Source organism: Suillus paluster, assembly GCF_016628075.1.
Source record: "Suillus paluster strain FC165 chromosome Unknown EDB91scaffold_18, whole genome shotgun sequence".
In the NCBI taxonomy this organism is placed as follows: Eukaryota; Fungi; Basidiomycota; class Agaricomycetes; order Boletales; family Suillaceae; genus Suillus; species Suillus paluster.
Window position 1 is genome coordinate 156,377 of NW_024537578.1, and position 18,237 is coordinate 174,613.

General features: G+C 49.2%; 6 protein-coding genes across 6 annotated transcripts; 4 read left to right on the forward strand and 2 right to left on the reverse strand.

Moving 5' to 3' along the window:
• Positions 1-97: 97 nt before the first annotated feature.
• EDB91DRAFT_1274057 (uncharacterized protein) lies at positions 98-2,842 on the forward strand (the record flags this gene model as incomplete). Its single annotated transcript, XM_041324625.1, has 8 exons — positions 98-265; positions 314-693; positions 740-868; positions 923-1,038; positions 1,093-1,263; positions 1,322-1,935; positions 1,990-2,257; positions 2,301-2,842. The coding sequence occupies 8 exons, from the start codon at positions 98-100 to the stop codon at positions 2,840-2,842; spliced, it is 2,388 nt and encodes a 795-aa protein (XP_041178479.1).
• A 1,032-nt stretch (positions 2,843-3,874) lies between these two features.
• EDB91DRAFT_1221088 (uncharacterized protein) lies at positions 3,875-5,226 on the forward strand (the record flags this gene model as incomplete). The annotated part of the gene is made up of 6 exons (XM_041320906.1): positions 3,875-4,267; positions 4,324-4,434; positions 4,486-4,669; positions 4,720-4,790; positions 4,840-4,929; positions 4,984-5,226. The coding sequence occupies 6 exons, from the start codon at positions 3,875-3,877 to the stop codon at positions 5,101-5,103; spliced, it is 969 nt and encodes a 322-aa protein (XP_041178480.1). The 3' UTR covers positions 5,104-5,226.
• Positions 5,227-7,708: 2,482 nt separating this feature from the next.
• On the reverse strand, positions 7,709-8,441 carry EDB91DRAFT_1346165 (uncharacterized protein). The gene is made up of 2 exons (XM_041325879.1): positions 7,824-8,441; positions 7,709-7,773 (listed from the first exon to the last, which is right to left on the reverse strand). Exons 1-2 carry the CDS (start codon positions 8,271-8,273, stop codon positions 7,762-7,764), a joined length of 462 nt encoding a protein of 153 aa, XP_041178481.1. The 5' UTR covers positions 8,274-8,441; the 3' UTR covers positions 7,709-7,761.
• A 1,312-nt stretch (positions 8,442-9,753) lies between these two features.
• EDB91DRAFT_1200496 (uncharacterized protein) lies at positions 9,754-10,421 on the reverse strand. Its single transcript, XM_041320652.1, has 4 exons — positions 10,306-10,421; positions 10,185-10,255; positions 10,046-10,135; positions 9,754-9,991 (listed from the first exon to the last, which is right to left on the reverse strand). Exons 1-4 carry the CDS (start codon positions 10,412-10,414, stop codon positions 9,872-9,874), a joined length of 390 nt encoding a protein of 129 aa, XP_041178482.1. The 5' UTR covers positions 10,415-10,421; the 3' UTR covers positions 9,754-9,871.
• An 891-nt stretch (positions 10,422-11,312) lies between these two features.
• EDB91DRAFT_1081001 (uncharacterized protein) lies at positions 11,313-12,541 on the forward strand (the record flags this gene model as incomplete). Its single annotated transcript, XM_041315327.1, has 7 exons — positions 11,313-11,502; positions 11,554-11,705; positions 11,762-11,872; positions 11,924-12,107; positions 12,158-12,228; positions 12,278-12,367; positions 12,422-12,541. 7 exons carry the CDS (start codon positions 11,313-11,315, stop codon positions 12,539-12,541), a joined length of 918 nt encoding a protein of 305 aa, XP_041178483.1.
• Positions 12,542-13,984: 1,443 nt separating this feature from the next.
• Positions 13,985-15,642, forward strand: EDB91DRAFT_217716 (uncharacterized protein). The gene is made up of 2 exons (XM_041326491.1): positions 13,985-14,680; positions 14,731-15,642. Exons 1-2 carry the CDS (start codon positions 14,144-14,146, stop codon positions 15,394-15,396), a joined length of 1,203 nt encoding a protein of 400 aa, XP_041178484.1. The 5' UTR covers positions 13,985-14,143; the 3' UTR covers positions 15,397-15,642.
• The last annotated feature ends 2,595 nt before the right edge of the window (positions 15,643-18,237 follow it).

The window sequence follows — 18,237 nt, forward strand, 5'->3', positions numbered from 1 at the left end:
GTCTCCTTCAAAATTTCAACTCTTCGGCCTGGTCTAAGGTTACACGACGCATACTCACCCTTACCAAAAGCTCCTGACTTACGTTTTCTTGTCATCAATGGCTGAATGGTATGCTTCTTGGGAGGGAGTACTGACTCTCCACAAAGATCAGTTTGTAAATGGGAAGAATTCCCGTCAGAATCTCCTAAGACAGATCCGCAATGAAATTGTCGCAATTCATCGTACAAGACAGGATTCCGAGGATTTACCAAAGGGATTGAAAAAGGTACTGTTTTGTTGAGTATATAATGATACTGATATAATTGTTATATAGGCTATCAGGAGGTACTACCTCCAGTTCTTAACGGACACTGATGATCGACGTGCTGAGCAAGAGGTCTTGGGTGATGAGCCGGAGGAAGAACCATCTGGCGTGTCCCCTGAGGACAGAGAATTGGCGGCTCGTCCTAAGGACGCAGGGTTCTACAAGAAGGAGCTTAATGCTTGGGACGTCGCGCAGAAACTCTTCAAGCAGGAGATGGACGACTACGATAAGGAGCAGCAACAGAAGAAAGGCGTGCAACATTCTATTAAGTATAGGACTGGACATGCGAGGGAGTGGTTCAACAACATGACCTCTGCACATCAGAAGGAAGTTGAGGAGGCGAGGGACAAGTGGAATAGGGAAGGTGCCCCAGCAGAAGCACAGGCGATGTAAATTGCCTTTTTTTTTCAATTTCTACTATAACAACATTGATAGGTATCGAAAGAAAAGCCTCAAAAAAGTTCTCGACGATTTTACAGAACAGATAAGGCGTTCTATGGGTTGCCGAGTCGTGATGTTAGTCAGTCACAAGAAAAATGCCGATCAGACTTTAAGTGTCAAGATGTGAGTATTTATCCACTCTCCTCAGGGTAAAATAACAATTTTATTGTTATTCAGTCATGAGTCTCAGCCTGTCAATCACAAGAAACCGTTTAGCCTGAGTTCTCGAGGAAGCAAAGAGTGGACGTCCGAAGGTTTTGAAAAATTTGCCGAGTGGTCGAAGGAAGAATTCTGTAAGTTCTGTATTTTTGGGGATTGGTTCAGACTGCTCAATGACCGCGTATCAGACCCCACCAATGATGATGATGACTCGTCCGATGAAGACAGTAAAGATGGAAAAGATGCGATACCTGAAGTCATCTTGGACGAGCACGGGTTTGCAAAGCTCCCTTCCCGTAAAGGAGTGGGCCTCAAGGGGCAACAAGAATTGGTTCGGCAAATTTTTCATGCATCTTACAGTGAGTCGCTGATCACTTCATCTGTTGATTTTAACTTGACTCAATTTCCGTTTTTCAGAAGTCTTCACTGGTAGCAAAAAGCCAGTACCTTGGCTCTCGATTGCCGGCAACCTTTTGGTGTACCTGGATCCAGACTCCATCCCTGAGGGTTTCGTCGTGCAAGACCCGTCTCATTTGAAGGCGCAGGAAATAAACCATCTTTGGGGCCATTGGGAAGCCAGGAAGGCTTCGAAACAGAAACTGGTTATTTTTGTCGGGGCCGTGAGTTCCCACATGAACAAGTCCCTGCTCGTCAATGCTGTTTATGTAGGCGAGAAACAATCTAAAAAGAAGTATGTACCAGTCGACACTGATGATGAAGAGGAGGCTTCAGCTGCGCCTACATCCACGAAACGTACAAGACAGCTGGCCGAGGCTAAGGCGTCCTCCAAGCCCAAGGCCAGCACAAGGCCCACCAAGAATTCAAGACCGCAAACCCAGGACAGCTCCGAGGATAGCTCTGATGATAATCTCACTCCATCGAAAGGGCTGGTTAAGCGACCATCAGTTGGTCAAGAAGTCGTGCGCACACCAGCCACTGTGCCAAAGAAAGATCGGATGTCATTCTTACGGTCTCTCAGCAGCCAGGACGAATATCTGCTTTTGATTTCGCGTCTTGGTGACTTGAAAAAGGTACGTTTTCGATTAATACCTGGATTGGTGAAACTTGATACTCACTTGACGCAGGAACAAAGCTCTGAGGCAATGGAATGGCCCGCTTGGGCGACATGGAGTTGGGACAGATCACACCTTCCGAATAGTGTGCACTCAGACGAGCGTGAGTTGAACAAGTTCTTGGAGATAGTCGTCTCTGCCAAGATCTCTGGCTTGGTATCAGCCATGGGGGTTAGCCTAGGTCTTGGGATGCTGCTAAGAGAATGCAAGCGAGTTATCGAATATGAGGAGGACGAAGCTACCCCGAACACCCCCTCTTACCTTGGCACCTCTATTTTGAGTATCAAGACCCACGACCTCAGTCATAGAGGCAATCAATACAGCCAGAGGTGGGGTTACGCGGATGCTCAAGGCGAAGGAAGGACAACGTGCAGCCATTGCTGAGGCTGCTGCTGGTGAAGAACACGGAGCTGATACTGCCATTCAGACCATCTCAACCAGGGAAGAGAAAGAGGATGAGGGGACGGAAATGGAGGCAGATGAGTTGACAAGGAAGCTTGACAAGGAGTCGTGGGAGGTGGAGGAAGAGAAGAAGAAAATGGCGATGCTGCAGGAGGACATGAGAAAGCTGGAGGAGAGAAAGCGAGAGCTGGAGGAGTACAACCAGAAGCTGTTGAAACTGGTGGAGATCGAAAAGGACAGTGGTGGTAAGGATGATATGGAAGATAAGGAACAGCGTGGCGAGGAGGAGAAGGCTGAGGAGGAGGAGGAGGAGGAGGAGGAGGAGGAGGAGGTCGTCGTGCAGAAAGGGAAGAAAAGGGGAAAATCTGGGGGATCTGGAAGACCATCCAAAAAGGCTACCACTGACAATATTCGTCGATCCAGCAGATCCAGGAAACCCTCCAAAAAGGCCATGCGAAAGTGACCTAGCATAGCACATTGAATTCTTGCTGTTTTAACTCATAGATCTACTTGATATTACTAGGCAAAGCAATATACATGATGGGGTGGCCGGTATATAGTTTACAAGGCCAGCCAAGACTTTATACCTGATTTTATAAGTGGGGCTGGCCAGTACTTACCCTACATGGCCGGCCAGTACCTTTGTACATGCTAGTACCTGCCCTATGGGCTCGGCCTGGCTGAGCTGGCCAGTACCTGCACTGTGCACTCGGCCGGCACTCTCATACACGATTGTATAAGAGTGCTGGCCGGAGGCTGGTTCTTGGTAGCATTCGGCCGGCACTCCCATACACGCTTGTATAAGAGTGCTGGCCGGAAGCTGTTTCCTGGCAGCTGGCCAGTACCTGCCCTGTGCACTCGGCCGGCACTCTCATACACGATTGTATAAGAGTGCTGGCCGGAGGCTGTTTCCTGGCAGCATTCGGCCGGCACTCCCATACACCATTGTATAAGAGTGCTGGCTGTGTTTCCTGGCAGCTGGCCAGTACCTGCCCTGTACACTCGGCCGGCACTTTTGTACACTATTGTATAGGAGTGCTGGCCGGAGGCTGTTTCCTGGCAGCAGTCGGCCGGCACTCCCATACACCATTGTATAAGAGTGCTGGCCGGAGGCTGTTTGTTGGCAGCTGGCCAGTACCTGCCCTGTGCACTCGGCCGGCACTCCTATACACGATTGTATAAGAGTGCTGGCCTGAGGCTTCTTCCTGGCTGAGCTGGGCAGTAAATGCCCTGTGCGCTCGGCCGGTACTCCTGTACAGTCACGTGTAGGAATGCTGGCCAGTACTTGTCCTACATGGCCGGCCAGTTCTCGCTCTACACATTCCTTCGGTACCTAAGCAGAGTTCAAGGTACACTGGCCGTGCCCACTTCTACGAACCGGCCAGCCACATATCTACCTGGCCAGGCCGGTGCTGGCTGGGACATATTCTACGGCCTTTTGGCACATCCGGGGCACCACTTCTACATCCAATGTGACTGAAGGGTCTGGGCTATCATGGGAAACTGGCTGTCAAATGGGCCATCACGTTCCAGTGAGGGCCAATTTGGTGACTTTGCTGATGATCGTGCAAAGGAGAACAGATTATCTCTTGTTGGGCACACCAGCAATTATATATCAGCGCTGTCATCATATTCCACTTCTGCCACATTATCAACGCCCTGGCCCTCTCACAATGACGCCAAAGGTATTTATTCCCCTCCGAAGTCTCACTCGACATTTACGATTCCACGACCAGCTGTTTCTTCTCCATTTCCGACGCGAGCAGAGTATCTCCGCCAGCCTCTGCGTGCAGAATCGTTGCAAGATGCGCTTCAGACGCTGCGCAATTATGACATGACTATCATCATGGATGATTCTTCATCCATGACTGGTTCGCTGTGGAATGAGGTATAATGTTTGTCGTATTCCTTGTCCATGAGGGCTGAAATTCCCCTCCTGTTCAGGCAAAACAGGCTCTCGCCGCGCTCGTCAACGCAGTGAGCCAATATGACGCCAGTGCCGCTGGCATAGACATACAATTCTTGAACTGCAACGCAACCATGACGGGAGTTACGGTAGGTAGCATACTTGCACGTCACAAATCGATCCTGATGACCCTTCTATAGGACTCCAGAGTTGTCCACGAGCAGTTCGCCAAATTCCAGCCCTGTGGCCCAACCACTGTTGGGAATCGCCTCAGTATGATCCTCGGCGATTATTTCGGTGACCTGTATGCTGCTAAGGGACGGGAGGATTCATGCAAGAACATCAAGCCCTTGAATGTGCTCATCATTACTGATGGCGCGTCATGTGAGTCTGCGCGACACCTCATGGCCGAGTTCCCTGACCTATTCACGTAGCGGACGATGTAGAGAGTGTGGTCGTCTATTTTTCTAGGCTACTTGAGGCCGACAAGTGGCCACTTGGACAGGTGACTACGCATCGCTTCTTTATTGAACTTGGTGCTGACAAAGCTATAGGTCGGGATACAGTTCGTCCAGATAGGGAATTCGAGGCATGCAGCACAGTTCCTTAGAAAGCTGGATGATTTGAAACAGGCACATATACGGGTATGTCATGACCTTACCTCACGTATCATCATCATTCACTAAAACCACCGTCAGGACATCGTCGACACAACGCCCTATATCGGCCAACTGCATGCTGACATGCTTATCAAGGTCCTGGTCGGTGGTATAAATCGCCGCGTGGACACGAAGGGTGGTGATTCAGTTATGTTTTAAGTTGCGAGACATTGGACAAATTGTATCGTATCTGGAGCTAAGGATTTGTCGTCAGCTCAGTACCCAACAAATCTTCCTGTAGCAAATAAACCTATGCATGTATGTAGCCTTAGTAATTTACCAGTACTGAATCATGAGTCTCAGTCTTCCAATGCGAATGCGAGAGCCCCAAAAGCAGGTGCAGCCTTAGACATCCCTCTCGCCTAGGTCTCGCTCCCCCGGCGAACGAAACGCACAACACCATCCAGTTCTGACATCCAGATTTGACCGGGGAGATCGCCTTTGTATCAAGCCTCCCTCCAGGTGAGATTCAGGGACTGAGATGTAAGAATATTAATGAGAGTCATATCAAGGTGAACGTTGAGGGCCGAGCGTTGACGTGCGGACCAGAATCGGGTCAGCAGCGACTGCGACGGAGTCCGCGTAAGTACTTCTGAGCCATAACCTCCCGAACATATCTGAAATTACTGGAGAGTGAATAATGCATTCGAAACAGTAGGTTCCGTTGCGCATCCTGTATTCGGCCCTCGACATCACTCGATGAGATGAGGTGAGTACAGGGTATCCGATGCCCTAGCAAGTACTGATGGAGCACAGCGTCACAGCCATCGTGTTAGAATGCCTTTTTTTTGAGATTCATGTCTCAACAAGAGTTGGACACGGTTTCAAAACGGTGTGCTTGAAGTCGGATGATAACGATTGCGCTCTGATCTGAACCAACGCTTAGCGATGGCTCGCCATAGAGTCTCAGGACTGCTCAGGAGTTGTGACTTGCGGAAACCAGCTATCGTCAGGAAGCTGAGTTACTGCCCTTGATTGAAATCAAAGTCGCTCGCAAATGGCACATTCAAGAGGTAAATCACCTGCGATTATTATTTTGCCTCCATGAATCACACAGTTTAAGACTAGAACAACACTTCAACATGAGACGGTACTCACCTATGGTTCGGCGAATGGTGGCTTCCCGGAAATCATATGAGTTGCCCTGCGTTTAACTCCAGCTGCACAAACTACGTCCGCGTTCGACGACCAACCAAATCATGCCAGAAGACACCGATTCCTCTTACACGAGTTCAATCTTAGTTGCATGCCACTGAATGCCTCACCATCCGAGAGCTCAAGCTTTTCCCCAACTAGTGCCGTTGCTGTGGGGCATAGCATGGGTGCGTGAGAACAACACAGACACGTGGTAGAGACATTGAAATTGGACGTGCGGGATAGACAACATGAGGTTGACATGAGGCGTGTAAGAAATGTTGGAGGTGCCGAAGATATGTGCCAGAGAAATATGTGCCAGGTGCGAACGCCGGAGAGAGATGCACCCGAAGGTCTGTGGTCGTTCTCATTGTCCGTCGTGTTTTAACACAACGCACTCTGTAATCACATCTTGTGGAACAAACTGCTGTCTGTAATTCGAAGAAAGATACGTGACACAAAGAGGGGCTTCAGACTCACCAGGTTCGACTGATCTTCGATCGTATGAGGTCGTCCGAGTCTCGAGAATGAGATCTAGTTTTATCCAAACATTTCACCTATACTCGTAAAGAATGTTATATAGTCCAGCGCGCTCGCCAGCGTATACCCTATGTATAAAATTTCAGGGATAAGTTGATTGACATCGATTCAATCCATCAATACACGGGGCTTTGGACTTAGCAAGGAGTATGGTTTTCAACAGAACGACCAACCGAGCTCACAAAATCGTCAAGCAAGGAGTTTATCAGCAACACCCGACTATTGGTCGAGGCCAGAACTACTATACTGATGACAGCCAAGCTGGTCTTATGAGTTCGTCACGTGGCATGTGCATCGCTAGCGCTGGCGAGTTGAATTGTATTTCCCGTGTATGAACCGGATATACACATTCAACTCACTAGCGTCAGAACGACAAGCGCGCGTGACCCGGATATATGGCCTTCCGAATGGATGCTTGGCGTTCATGTGAGCATCCGTCAGTTACAACTTGATGCGCCATGTACTCACTGATTGGCATCGACAGGCGAAGTTACATCAACTATTTGGCACTGTGATAGTGGCACTTGAGCGTGCAACGCGCAGAGGAAGAGGGGGTAAACCACCAAATGATCACGCCCTGACAGATGCTCACAGTCAGCACACCCGAAAAATCTCGCCCAACTGACCTTGGTCGCGATTATAGGCTACTAGCCCACCTAGGACACTTGTAACCGCATGGAATACAAAGTTTGCATTGCTGTGTCATCGACGACGTGTCGACAAGTGCTGATGGCAACATGGCAGCAACATCTCGCCCGTCTGACCTTGGACGTCGTAGCTCATCCGGATTCTGGGATGATGGAAGTTTGCACTCAGCTAATTGATGCCGCAATGCCAAGTTCCAACGAGGTAGGTCAGAAAACGGGAGCTGGGGTTGGGTGAGCGTCACTGAGAGTGAAGGTCTGGAGGTCTGGACATGGGTTTTGTGGTGGGCTTGGGTGAGTCAGATGCCTTAGAAGCGGGTAGGACTAGTAGCTGACCTAGGCGAGGGATTGTCGACTGCTTTCGCATTTTCCTTCTTCCTTGTGATTATACTGGCGGAGACGGATACGCTGTGCTTGCATTTCCGGCTGTGGTACCCTACCGAAGCGCGTGGGACTATGTTATCGTCGTGGATGGATGAATCTGGAGGAAGCGCACACATTAGATGTCTGTCTGTACCTGTCATCAGCATTTGAAATATGAAGTACGAGATAAATACTTACTGTATGTCTTCCCTTATAGCACCACCCCGACACTTCCCTCACAGCAGCTCCACACCGTCTGATACGCCGAGCGATCAACGAGTGCACCCTCACCATCGATGCAGCAAGATGTGTCCATGTTTGAAAGATCGAAGGATACGTGGCAGCGCACGCAATGGACTTGGGGTGACGGGGATTGGTCGCAGGAGAAATGGGAGAGGATGGTGAGTGTGTGTGGGGAGGGCGGTGGTGGTGATGGAAGGTTTGAGGGACGGAACGTATGAGGTCATAGAGGGCTGTTGGGTCTGTTACCTCGGGCTGAGGCTCGAGCTCGGGTTCGGGGGAGTGAGAATTGGGCTGGGGAGAGGAAGAAGGGGGTTCTGTGTGAGAAATTGAGGGAGATGTCGAGGGTGTATGTAGTTGGGTATTGGATGAAGGATCGAGCTTGCGAGCGAATAGACCAAAGACCATCGTTTATCGTTCTGACCGTCTGCTCTGCTCGATACTTGAAGATAATGAGATCAGGAAACAAAGGAAGGACGGTAAAAAAGATATCTGGAAGCTAGTAAATTATAGTCTGTAGCGTGCCCTTCACCTCGAGGTCAACGCGTGCAGCATACCACCTGCATACCAAATAAACACAAATACAAATCAAACGATGGCGAGTCGTGTTTCCCTGCTGACCCTGTCACTGCGCATTGCAACGTTCCATGCTAACTTGGGAGCATCGCGGGAGAAGGAGTTCGGAATCTAATCCGAATATCCTTTTCATGATGCTTCCATGTTGTGCGCAAGCATTCCACGATACTGAAGCATGTTTACTTGCAATATCCAGGTCTCGAGATCTCACCGACGTCCGTGCTTCGAAGCATGGCGATAGGCTTCCAAGTTTCAAGCGCCACGTCGACCTCTTCTACCGCGATGACATCCACTTATTCAAGCTTATCATAAAACTTCAAGGATGCGCAACATATTCTCTAACTCAATTCCCGCTTTTGTGAGCAGTATTTGAACACTTCGAAACTTTGCATTGCGCTATCGATAAGCTGAGATTCAAATAATCGCTGGCCTATAAATACCCTTCTTCCTCCTTCATTCTTCTCAGAATCCAGATGAGCTATAACGCTCAAGGTCAGATAGGCGAGAAAATGAAATCATAGAGTGAGGATGACCATCATGGCGTTGATGATTCGCCCACCCATTTCGATGTCTTCTCCCCTATGCTTGCAGACCAAATGCCACTTCGTAGTACGGATTATTTTTCTTAGGTGATGCTACTCTGTCGCTGCCGCCGTTTTTCATTAACAAGTACATGGTATAGAATCCTGCTTCTTCACAATATCAGGGTGGCTGACATGATTTGGTTGGTCGTCGAACGCGGTCGTGGTTTGTGGAGCTGGAGTTAAACGCAGGTGGAGTCATGATTTCCGGAAAGCTGCCATAGGTGAGCACCGTCTCATTTTAGAGTGTTGTTCCAGTCTTAAACTGTGTGATTCGTGGACACCCTGTGCTCACCTCATCCCATCGAGTTATGTCGAGGGCCGAATATAGGGTGCGCAACAGAACCTACTGTCTCGAATGCATTATTCACTATCCAGTAATTTCAGATATGTTCTGGAGATTATGGCTCAGAAGTACTTACGCGGACTCCGTCGCAGTCGCTGCTGACCCGATTCTGGTCCGCACGTCAACGCTCGGCCCTCGACGTGCATCTTGATACGACTCTCATTAATATTCCTACATCTCAGTCCCTGAATCTCACCTGGAGGGAGGCTTGAGATAAAGGCGATCTCCCCGATCAAATCTGGATGTCAGAACTGGACGGTGTTGTGCGTTTCGTTCGCCGGGGGAGCGAGACCTAGGCGAGAGGGATGTCTAAGGCTGCACCTGCTTTTGAGGCTCTCGCATTCGCATTGGGAGACTGAGACTCATGATCCAGTACTGGTAAATTACTAAGGCTACGTACATGCATAGGTATATTTGCCACAGGAAGATTCGTTGGGTACTGAGCTGACGACAAATTCTTAACTCCAGATATGATACAAGTGTTGTATCCAGTGTCTCGCAACTTAAAACATAACCGAATCACCACCCGTCGTGTCCACGCGGCGATTTATACCACCGACGAGGACCTTGATCAGCATGTCAGCATGCAGTTGGCCGATATAGGGCGTTGTGTCGACGATGTCCTGACGGTGCTTTTACTAAATGATGATGATACGTGAGGTAAGGTCATGGCATACCCGTATATGTGCCTGCTTCAAATCATCCAGCTGTCTAAGGAACCGTGCTGCATGCCTCGAATTCCCTATCTGAACGAACTGTGTCCCGACCTATAGCTTTGTCGGCACCAAGTCCAATAAACAAGCGACGCGTAGTCACCTGTCCAAGTGGCCACTTGTCGGCCTCAAGTAGCCTAGCAAAATAGACGATCACACCCTCTACATCATCCGCTACGCGAATAGGTCAGGGAATTCGGCCATTAGGTGTCGCGCAGACTCACATGACGCGCCATCAGTAATGATGAGCACATTCAAGGGCTTGATGTTCTTGCATCCATCCTCCCGTCCCTTAGCAGCATACAGGTCACCGAAATAATCGCCGAGGATCATACTGAGGGAGCAAATTAATCTGACGCACGGCGAGGAGAGTCAGAAGAGCACTTGAACGAACAACTTATATGCTGTTGTGCGGAAGGTCGTGTTTACCTAAATAAGTTTAGGCTTAGGGCGCTAAGATTTAATTTGAAGTTGTGACACCTTGTAACATTTGCGTAAGAAGGGCAAGCCCGCTTCAGGTACTTATGTAATCATACAACACCACCGTCAGATTTTCATTTTGTCTTGAAAGTAAGCATACGCAGCAAACACTAGTGTTGCCGTCGAAGCGAAGTGACCTCGAGGTCACTTCGCCTCGCTTCGAAAACGTGGGACTTCAGTTGAGTTCGTTGTGCCGAAGTTGGTCGAAGTGACACTTTGTTCACTTCGAGAGATGAATCGAAGTATTCAAATAGATCAATCATTATCGCTACAAGTCTAAAGCCCTTTATGCATCTCCTGTCTCTATCATATTTTAATGGTAAAACATCACTGTGCATCCTACATTCAACACGGGAAGGCAGGAGAACACAGGTCTATGCACTAGCAATGAGTAAAATGGATGTTAGAGGTGGTATGTTCCTTTCATTGTCTTCCAGTCAGCGTCACCGACCTTTGTTTACAGATGATGTCGTATTGGATATTGTGCATAAGATACGACAGCTCATGATGAATCACGGCAAAACCTCACAGCCACAGCCATGTGGTTATACAAATCAGGCAATGTCTGATTCTAATTTTAATACTCATTGCAGTCTGTCTAAGTTGTTCGTCAGTGGGGGCTCAAGTGCTCTTCTAACTCTCCTCGCCGTGCGTCAGATTGCTCCTATTTTCATCCGCCATACTCGCCCACACGTGACTACGGACATCTTTATCGCTTTTGTCCACTGTTCGAAGACGGACCAAGGCTATCATGGGAAACTGCCTGTCAAAGGCGCGAACGCGTTCCAGTAAGGGCCAATTTGGTGACTTGTCTGATGATCGTGCAAAGGAGAACAAATTATCTCTTGTTGGGCACACCAGCAACTATGGATCAGCGCTGTCACCATATTCTACCTCTGCCGCATTAGCAATGCCCTTGCCCCCTCACAATGATGCCAAAGGTATTTATTCCCCTCCGAAGTCTCACTCGACATTTATGATTCCACGACCAGCTGTTTCTTCTCCATTTCCGACGCGAGCAGAGTATCTCCGCCAACCTCTGCGTGCAGAATCGTTGCAAGATGCACTTCAGACGCTGCGCAATTATGACACGACTATCATCATGGATGATTCTTCATCTATGACTGGTTCGCTATGGAATGAGGTATGATGTTGGTCGCATTCCTTGTCCATGAGGGCTGAAATCCCCCTGCCGTTCAGGCGGAACAGGCTCTCGCCACGCTCGTCGATGTAGCGAGCCAATATGACGCCAGTGCCGCTGGCATAGACATACAATTCTTGAACTGCAACGCAACCATGAAGGGAGTTACGGTAGGTAGAATACTTGCACGTCACAAATCGATCCTGATGACCCTTCTATAGGACTCCAGAGTTGTCCACGAGCAGTTCGCCAAATTCCAGCCCTGTGGCCCAACCACTGTTGGGAATCGCCTCAGTATGATCCTCGGCGATTATTTCGGTGACCTGTATGCTGCTAAGGGACGGGAGGATGGATGCAAGAACATCAAGCCCTTGAATGTGCTCATCATTACTGATGGCGCGTCATGTGAGTCTGCGCGACACCTAATGGCCGAATTCCCTGACCTATTCACGTAGCGGATGATGTAGAGAGTGTGATTGTCTATTTTGCTAGGCTACTTGAGGCCGACAAGTGGCCACTTGGACAGGTGACTACGCATCGCTTGTTTATTGGACTTGGTGCCGACAAAGCTATAGGTCGGGATACAGTTCGTTCAGATAGGGGATTCGAGGCATGCAGCACGGTTCCTTAGACAGCTGGATGATTTGAAGCAGGCACATATACGGGTATGCCATGACCTTACCCCACGTATCATCATCATTTAGTAAAAGCACCGTCAGGACATCGTCGACACAACGCCCTATATCGGCCAACTGCATGCTGACATGCTGATCAAGGTCCTCGTCGGTGGTATAAATCGCCGCGTGGACACGACGGGTGGTGATTCGGTTATGTTTTAAGTTGCAATACACTTGACAAAACACCTGTATCATATCTGGATCCAAGTATTTGTCGTCAGCTCAGTACCCAACAAATCTTCCTGTAGCAAATATACCTATGCATGTACGTAGCCTTAGTAATTTACCAGTACTGGATCATGAGTCTCAGTCTCCCAATGCGAATGCGAGAGCCCCAAAAGCAGGTGTAGCCTTAGACATCCCTCTCGCCTAGATCTCGCTCCCCCGGCGAACGAAACGCACAACACCATCCAGTTCCGACATCCAGGTCTGATCGGGGAGATCGCCTTTATCTCAAGCCTCCCTCCAGGTGAGATTCAGGGACTGAGATGTAAAAATATTAATGAGATTCATATCAAGGTGAACGTTGAGGGCCGAGCGTTGACGTGCGGACCAGAATCGGGTCAGCAGCGACTGCGACGGAGTCCGCGTAAGTACTTCTGAGCCATAATCTCCAGAACATATCTGAAATTACTGGATAGTGAATAATGCATTCGAGACCGTAGGTTCTGTTGCGCGCCCTATATTCGGCCCTCGACATAACTCGACGGGATGAGGTGAGCACAGGGTGTCCACGAATCACACAGTTTAAGACTGGAACAACACTCTAAAATGAGACGGTGCTCACCTATGGCAGCTTCCCGGAAATCATGACTCCACCTGCGTTTAACTCCAGCTCCACAAACCACGTCCGCGTTCGACCACCAACCAAATCATGCTAGCCACCCTGATATTGTGAAAAAGCAGGATTCTATACCATGTACTTGTTAACGAAAAACGGCGGCAGCGACAGAGTAGCATCACCTAAGAAAAATAAGTGGCATTTGGTCTGCAAGCATAGGGGAGAAGACATCGGAATGGGTGGGCGAATCATCGACACCATGATGGTCATCCTCACTCTATGACTTCAATTTCTCGCCTGTCTGACCTTGAGCGTTGCAGCTCATCTGGATTCTGGGAAGAATGAAAGAGGAAGAAGGTTGCACGAGGGTATTTGTAGGCCAGCGATTATTTGAATATCAGCTTATCGATAGCGCAATGCAAAGTTTCGAAGTGTTCAAATACTGCTCACAAAAGCGGGAATTGAGTTAGAGAATATGTTGCGCATCCTTGAAGTTTTATGATAAACTTGAATAAGTGGATGTCATCGCGGTAGAAGAGGTTGACGTGGCGCTTGAAACTTGGAAGCCTATCGCCATGCTTCGAAGCATGGACGTCGGTGAGATCTCGAGACCTGAATATTGCAAGTAAACATGCTTCAGTATCGTGGAATGCTTGCGCACGACATGGGAGCATGATGGAAATGATATTTGGATTATATTCCAAACTTCTTCTCGCGATGCTCCCAAGTTAGCATGGAACGTTGCAATGCGCAGTGACAGGGTTGGCAGAGAAACACGACTCGCCATCGTGGAAATGCTTTGATCTTTATTTGTGTTTGTTTGGTATGCCGGTGGTATGCTGCACACGTTGACCTCGAGGAGAAGGGCACGCTACAGATTATAATTTACTAGCTTCCAGATATCTTTTCTACCGTCCTTCCTTTGTTTTCTGATTTCATTATCTTCAAGTATCGAGCAGAGCAGACAGTCAGAACGATAAACGATGGTCTTTGGTCTATTCGCTCGCAAGCTCGATCCTTCATCCAATACCCAACTACATACACCCTCGACATCTCCCTCAATTTCTCACACAGAACCCCCTTCTTCCTCTCCCCAGCCCAATTCTCACTCCCCAGAACCCGAGCCCGAGCCTCAGCCCGAGGTAACAGACCCAACAGCTCTCTATGACCTCATACGCTCTGTCCCTCCTCAAACCCTTCACGCATACGCCCTAGCCCACCTCCGCCCGACCTCGATTCCGCCACCGCCACCGCCACCGCCCTCCCCGTGCACACTCACTGCCCTCACCAAATTCTTCTGTGACCTATCCCCGCCACCCCAGCTCCATTGCGTGCGCTGCCACGCCTCCTTCTTTGATCTTTCCAACACGGACACATCTTGCCGCGTCCCCCATGATGATGATAGCGCCCTCATTGATCGGTCGGCGTATGAGACGGTGTGGAGCTGCTGCGGAGGGAGCGTCGAGGGAACGGGTGATATGGGTCCTCCTGATGGGTGGTGTTATGAGGGAAGGCATACGGTGAGTATCTGTCTTGTGTTTTAGATCTCGAATACTCATTCCATGTACAGACAGATATTAAACGCGCGCGTTTTCGCGCAGATTCCTCCATCCATGACGATAAACTAGTCCCATGCTCTTCGATGGGATGTCACGGCCGCAAACGCAAGCGGAGCGTGTCTGTCTCCAGCAGCATAAGCACGAGGAAGAAGGCAAACCCCAAAGTGGTCGACGCCTCCTCTCCCAAGTCAGCTGCTAGCACTAGTCCTACCCGTAAACCCACTTCGAAGGCATCCACACCCAAGCCTATCTCTAAACCCACGCCCACGCCCAAACCCCTCTCCAGGACTGGCACCTCCACATCTTCAGCATCGTTCGCTCAACCACGAAATAGGCCCCTACCTAAATCCAACCTCCACCAATCCCACGTCGCCTCTCCCACTTTAGATGGTAATTCTGAATCCGAGTCGGACCCACGTGACGCAGATATCCCCTCACGTCCTACTCGCGAACGTACAAAAGTGCGTCCCACTACAGACGATAATATGTGTAAACCACGTACGCGGAGCGCAGCCAGAGAAGAACGTAGTCTCTCGCGTACAAGAGCGAGTGTAAGAGGTGGTTCTATGCGTCTACTGCGTGAGAGAAATAAGGAGAAAGGGATGAGTGAATCGGATGGGGATGAGAGGGGACGAGGACGTGGAAGAGAGATGAAGAAGAGACGAGTAGGTGTATGAGACGGGTGGGTTGATCCGACCCTGTCTGAATGTCATATAGTATTATTTCGGTGCGCCCCACTCGTTCAGTACGACGATCCTGATGAATACGGCAGTCGATCTATCTTGTATATCCCAATAACCCTCTTTTGACCGAGCACGAGTGTATGCTACCAATTATGGATTTGCAATCTGTATTTATCCTGACTTGATCGCTATGCCGCCACTAGCGGCCTTCAACTTGTCTTGTGTGGCGTGAGACAAGCCAACACCCCCACCCCACACCCTGAAAGCGCATCTCACTCAGTCGTTACTTCCTAACTAGACTCTGCTCAGGACGACACATCCATTGCACCCGCATAGAGCCGTTAGCACTGCTCATCAAACAGATTCCGCGGTATCGTTCCGTACATACAAAGAAGATGAGTCTGGTTCTTGGTTCTCGATTCTTTTACTTACTTACTAATTGCTGTCAGATGCTTCTGCCTATTATTCAAGTCGCTTACCGAGTCTCATCGAAAAGCTTCACATGTGTGCCCTAATGTTATCCTTTGCCCTTTGCCGTCCAACCAGTCGGCCACCGCACCGGACTTGGCGTACCCTCTCTCTCATACCCGCTCGCCCGAACCGCCGATCCTTTGTTTATTACTTAGGCTCGTCTGCGGATCCGATACAGTGGTCTCCGAGCCTCCTCGTGGTTCGCCCCTGCAGGTTGCTTTCTTTTGGACTCGGCATCACATGTATATATATGTAGTCCCTTACCAGACCCAAACAGACGCATCTCAGACGCACCTCCCTTTCACACCCCCTCCACTATCTGCTGCCGAGAGTGCAATATTCTTTTGTGACTTGTGCCGAAAAATTTGTGCTAGTTACTACAGCCGCCAGAGGCCATCAATCGTCCGTGCATACGACAATTACTGTTGTCTAACATTAGGAAACGACTTTCAAGTATTATGGACGACGTTTCCACAACAGTAACGAATTCAGAGATCTCGTTCTTTCCCTGCCAATACTTCCATCCAAAGGTGACTGGCTAGACCCGCCGTGGAATCTTGGCAAACCATTTCTATTTCGATTGATCATGACGGTTCTTTTCCTTTTCTTTCTCGCGAGTCTAACACAATCACGATTGAAATCTCTTCCCTTGAGAGAGAGAAAAAATCTAGTACTTCCGGGGAGTGCTTCGTGTGGGGATCTCTTGCTGCATCTCTGATTTCATATCGAAACAGATCCCCATTTTACATGGTGATTTCTCTGGAGCAGTGGTTGTTCCCACTACAACGCGACCATCCCCGACGCTCCACGCTGTTATCCTGCGGGATATACTCAAATGCCTATGATGCGTTGATACGAAGCAGGTGATGAGGAATGGAATGGCACAGACTGCGATATCAGATGTAGTCCCACCTAGCCACTAGGTGTCTTTGACCTAGACTATGGGTCGATGTCAACCTGAGGGGAAAAACTTGTTGACAGGTACAAGGGAGACCCGTTTACCGTATTCCCGATGTTTATGGATATATCAGCCTCCGACCCTGCTGTACCCCTAGATGCCTTGATTCAATTGCTTAAACAAACTCTTTTAATCTCGATATATTTCCGAGGCGTCGTACTATAGTGGTATCGTGGTCCATTGGACTCTTGGAAGGGAGTCTTGAAAGGGAGTAGCGACCATGGGGGGAAATAACATTGACTGTACTCATACTTTACTTTTGATTTGCCAATTGACACTTTGATATCGATCCTTCCTGAATCCAGGCTCAGAGACTAACAATTAACCCTCCGGGGAGACGGCCACTTAAATCCAATTATTTAAACATTTCACAAAAGCCCCTCTCCAACCAACCAACCAACCACCATGTCGCAGACCAACCACAACGACTCATCACAGCTAGAACACGAACTCCATCTTCAGATGCGTCCGCAAGCGTCTCGAAAGTGTTCCCTACAAAGAGGAAGGGTACGAAGTGCACTCCTACACACCCCTCAGCAGCGCACTCGACAACCTCGTCAGCAGCCCCTTCGCTTCGTTCTTCTATACATACAACCACGAAAACATTCACGAATTTTGAATAGGAGAGAATGAAGGTACGTGGAGAAAGCCAGGGGCCCACATATTCAAACAACATGCTACCCCTTCGCCATTCGGTCGAGAAGAAGAAACATAACTCGCCGCACATTCCCTCACCCGGATATGATGGTTTCACATTACATCCAATACGACCTTGCACTTGTCATGTTCATCGGCAAAAAAAACCAGCTGAAGCTTTACAAACTCGTCATCTGTAGTCCAGGAGGACATTTCGACTGGCATCGCAATTCGGCGTATAGTGATGTGCATCATGGAACAGTGCTTTGTGTGCTGAGTACGGAGTGGGAGGGGGGAGAGCTTATGCGTAGGCATGGAGGTGCAGAGACGAGCGTTGATTTGCATCCTGCGAAACGTAGGAGCTCGGAGGAGCTCAGCCCGGTTATCGGCGCGTTTCATACGGACACGGAGCATAAAATGATGCCTGTGACCAAAAGTATGCAACTCGTTCTCTAGTTCGATGTTGAAGTAGTCGGTAAAGTGCATCGGCGGTATGAAAACGAATATGGGGAAATGCAGATGTCATTGGACGAAGTTGAATATCGGCGCAAACGGCTTGCATCTCGTTTTAGGACGTATCCGAACGTGGATGATGCATTGATTCAAGCGGTTGTGGATGAGATTAGAAAGTTGCATGAAGGAGGGACTGCAGTCGTTGCGTTCCCACTCGAGCATCCGAGTCTCTATCGCAAAACGAGTGTCAAGAAGGATAATATCAAAGGGAGAGACTCGGTGCCTTTCGACGCTCTCAGATCACACTTCCACGTCTC